Here is a 4,245-nt window from a genome sequence, read left to right as displayed (position 1 = left end):
CGTCAACCACGACGGAAGGGACCAGAGAGCGTCAGCAACGTGGCCCAGGAAGAGGAAGCAGGGAGCCAGCAAACGCACCCGAGCATTTGAACCCTCCAGAATCCTCTGGCGCTTCCCTATGTTACTCTCTACGCAGCTTTAAGCAACCATAAGACTGGGGCATCGCCTAGACCAAGGTCGGTCAGTGGTAACGGGAAAATGCCTCGGTTTACTTGCTTTTGTCAGGGGAGGAGTTGACCCCGCTTCCCGCGTGCGCTAGCAGTTGTGTCGGGGATGGGATAGGTCGTTGCGACTCGGAGAAGGGTGACTGTCGTGTGGTGGAGAAGAGGAAGAATGGCAAGAAGCATGTTACGATGTGACCCGGCTCTCACTTTTCGATGCCAACGTTTGCACATTCGTCCTCTTTCGTCCTGCGAGACAGCTCTTTAGTCTGCCTTTCGACGCCTTATTTACCGTCGCATGATTTCGCTCTTTGGCATGAAGTACAACGTGTGCAGTGTGCAATGCGGAAATTACAGTGCGCCTCGATTTCCTGCCTTCTTTGGGCCAAAGCACGTCCCAGACACGGTCGTTAATATTACGCACAAGGGAATGCTTCCTTCTTTTCTTTGCTGGGCTGTGAAGGACCTGACATGCAGATTCAGCGTGGTTTTCATCTCTCTTAACCTTGCATTTCCTCTTCTTCCTTTCTGTCGCTTGTTTCAGGGTTGTGCTAACGACGCCGCTACAGGATTTTCAGTGCGGTCAGCAGTGGCCGCGCCAAACCTAGCCGACACTCTTCGTTTCCTGGTCTTTCACAGCTGACACCGACCCTCTTCCATTCGCTTACTCCATTCTGGAGCGAAGGCGGCGATGCCATGCTTTCAGGCGGCTGAAATGATATATATCCGCCGTCTTGAGTCCCTTGTCTATCCGCCCCCAATGCGCGCAAGAGAGCCCGCCGTACACTTCTCGCCCATGCTTCCGCTCCCGTCTGCTGCCGCACTCACAGACCCGCTGTTGACCAAGCAATACCTCTATCCTCGCTCTTCCACCCATCGCGCCAACTTGAATGCAATTCGCTCCCTGTCGACCTTACCGCCTGCCGTTTCGACATTACGCGCAAATCAGTCAGGGTCCGGGGCCCGCGAAAGGTCCCGGATCGTGCTGGACGATGTACAGAAGAAGAGCCAAATGAGTCGCAGAGACTCTTGGCATGGGTGAGCTATATTCGCGGATAGAATTTAGAAAGACCTTCTCATGCGCTGCATATTCACAGGCTCGAAAAACGTCTACCAAGATTCAAGTATTCCTCTCGCGGGCAGTTATCGCGCTCTAAAACGAAATCCAAGCGGAAAGGAAAAGCATCACATTCAAGCTCTTCACGATCTCCGTGGCTCGGCCCACTTATGGATATTGACGACGATGTACGGTATCTTGGCTCTTCCGACTACGACAGCGCCGATGACTCGGACTTCATGTCAGACGAGCAGCACAGGCCGCTAGGGAGTGCTGGCGTTACTCCAGTTATTGCCCTCCCGCCATCCTCGATCCGGGTCTACGGCTTGTCGCCAAGTCCCTCGCTCTATAGCAGAGAGTACCACTCGCCACTGCCTAGGCCTGGCCCAACTTACACAACTCGGTTGAGAGCACCAATGGCAGCGCGTCCTCAAGGTGTTGCTCTCTCAACCGTGCCTCGGATCCCCCCTCAGGCTCCCTACCCGTCATACACGTCCTTCGCTGGTGTCTACGCCGCAGGCGCCACGCCCGTGTCAAGTCCATGGGAGCGTGGCAGAACGGTCGAGCGACAGACGCCTATCCGAGCATATTCCCATCACGATAGCCACCTGCAATATTCCCCTTATGCTCTTCCTCACCCTGTCCAAACCGCACCACTGTCCCCCAACGTGACCTACTATTCGCACGCTCCACTGCCCGGCTTTTTACCGCTGGGCAGACCTTATCTGCTGCGCAGCTCTACGTGGTACTGAGACTGCATGTATCTTTTTTTCGGGTGATATTACAACGGATCTAGTATTCTAGAAGTGCCCACATATGTACTGTAAGGCATACTACAAAAACTTGAAGTGAATTCAATGTCAAAAAGAATCGAATTAGAATATAATCTCCGGTGGACCTTTGATTGTGCAAGAACAGATACCATGGGTTCCGGAGACCATATACTTCAAAAGTACAGCTGAGTTAACATTATGCTGCTTATGCACCGCTGCCACTCAGGCTGTCATTCGGACATTCCTCCACAGACAAAAGCACAATTTCATGGAGCATGTTAATGGGGTATCTACTAGTACCGAATATTTCTTCGAACCTTTTCTAGTCTGACAAAAGGAAACTAAACGCCCATTTGAGCCCCAGGTCAGATCATGATCACCCGTGGCGCGGCGTCACTGTGTCACTGATTGTGACGCCGCGATTGGCACACTTTCTCCAAACCACCATGTCCATCCACCCCAACTTCGCACCGGTGACCCTGCGCAAGCTACCCGTCAATCTGCGTGTTCGTCAACTACTTTTTTGCCAATATCTAACCAGTGAAATGATTCAGGAAAAAGCATTGGATGCCCTTCAGGGCTCTACACAGCAACTGGTCTTTCTCGCTGAGGCAATAGCGAACGACAAGGTGCAAGACAGTGTCAAGATTCTGCTTGCATTCGTGTTCTACAGCGCACTAGAGCCAAGTCGCATACCCTCTCTAGAAACACTCGACGCGTTGCCTGTGGATGAGCTGGAATCAGTGTACACTCGTACACTTGTCTCGTTGCGAGCCTTTGAGTCCATTCTTAGCATTCACAATCCTATTCCGCTTGCCGCGGTCCTGCAGCTTTGGGGGAATATCTGGCCATGGCTACAGTTCCTCGACATCGCCCACCCACACCTCCCCCTCCCATCTTCACTGTGTATCCACTCCTCCGCCGTCTCCTTCTACGCCGCCGCGGTAGAGCTTCTGTTTCAGCTGCTCGACATAACGCGGCAGACAGACCTTCAACATATGATGCATCGGACTCCCGGGTTTTTCCAGTTCATGGGGCGCGCCTGGAAAGCGTTGGCCCACGCCCCCGATCAGCACGGCATCCCAAGTTTCTCGGCCACCACGCTGTTCAGCATACAGCAGGCGGGACCAGAGTGGCTGACCGAGCTTATCCGCGGCGTTGGAGGCCCTAGGAACTTCGTCGCTGCTGCTGTGGCGCAGTGGAGGAACACGTGCGAGGCCATGCCTTCTCCACACATGCCGGATATGATGTCGCTATACACCCCCGCGACTCTACTCATCTTTGGTGCGACCGACCAGTCTGAGTACTGTAACCCGCACCTCCGCGCGGCCTTACTCGCAGCCCCCGACATCCTCCCCACACTCGTCGCTGTTACAATACGCGCCAATGGTATATTTCGCCTCGACATCACGATCTCCAACGGCCTGTTCGCGCTCCTCACTAGTGTCATTCGAGAAACATGTGACCCGCGTGTCGTGCGGCAGGCGCTCCACAGAGGGCTGCTCACTGCGGTCGTCTCAGCCGGTCGTGTCTTCCGGCGACTTGCGGATTCGAAGGACAACGCAGACGGCGCGGGCTGAAATCGACGAGAATATGTCAATTTTCTTGCAAGAAATTCTCCCCGTTTCCTCTGCTTACGCATCTGTTCTCCCGGCACTCCACCGCTCAGTCCATGGAGGCATGGATTTTGATCAGCACTCCGTGGAGGATCATCTAACGTCAGAGCATCTTGCCTTGTGGCGTGATCTTGTGTCACTTGTGGACCAGCGATTTGAGCTATTACAGAAATACAGAGCGAAGGAAGTGCCCAATTTACAGCTCAGAGGGTGTGACAATGCTAAGGTCTCTCTCCCCGACATTCATGCACAGAATTTTGATTCAGCCACAGTGCTGCCATGTAGCTTTTAAGGAGCGATTCAAGCGCTGCGGGGGGTGTCTCGCAATGCTCTACTGCTCTACTGCCTGCCAGGCGACAGACTGGGCTGATGGTCACCGCACAGAATGTGCCGAGGCACGCGACCAGCGCAACAGTATGTCCAGATTTCCTTTCCTTGCCGGGTCACGGCCATGCCTGACCTGCAGCCCAGGATCAGACCTCGGCCCGCGCGACCTCGCCTTCCAGCGCGCCTTAATGCGTACGGCCTACGATGCTCACCGGCGCCGGCTAGCGGCACAGCAGATCCTGGCGCATCAGAAGGACTACCGCGGCGACGACGCGCAGTTCCTCCTTCGCGGCACTGCTTTCACCGTCGTC

The 4,245-nt window shown here is 54.6% G+C and overlaps 1 protein-coding gene across 1 annotated transcript; it reads left to right on the top strand.

Annotated features, from left to right (window-relative positions):
- Positions 1–852: 852 nt before the first annotated feature.
- Positions 853–1,970, top strand: MIND_01417300 (uncharacterized protein; the record flags this gene model as incomplete). Its single annotated transcript, XM_037370565.1, has 2 exons — positions 853–1,199; positions 1,259–1,970. 2 exons carry the CDS (start codon positions 853–855, stop codon positions 1,968–1,970), a joined length of 1,059 nt encoding a protein of 352 aa, XP_037213157.1.
- Positions 1,971–4,245: the final 2,275 nt, after the last annotated feature.

This window comes from Mycena indigotica (genome assembly GCF_014461135.1).
Source record: "Mycena indigotica strain 171206Taipei chromosome Unknown Mind.scaff0018, whole genome shotgun sequence".
In the NCBI taxonomy this organism is placed as follows: Eukaryota; Fungi; Basidiomycota; class Agaricomycetes; order Agaricales; family Mycenaceae; genus Mycena; species Mycena indigotica.
Note: the sequence above shows the minus strand (reverse complement) of the source record. Positions and strands in the feature narration are given on the sequence as shown.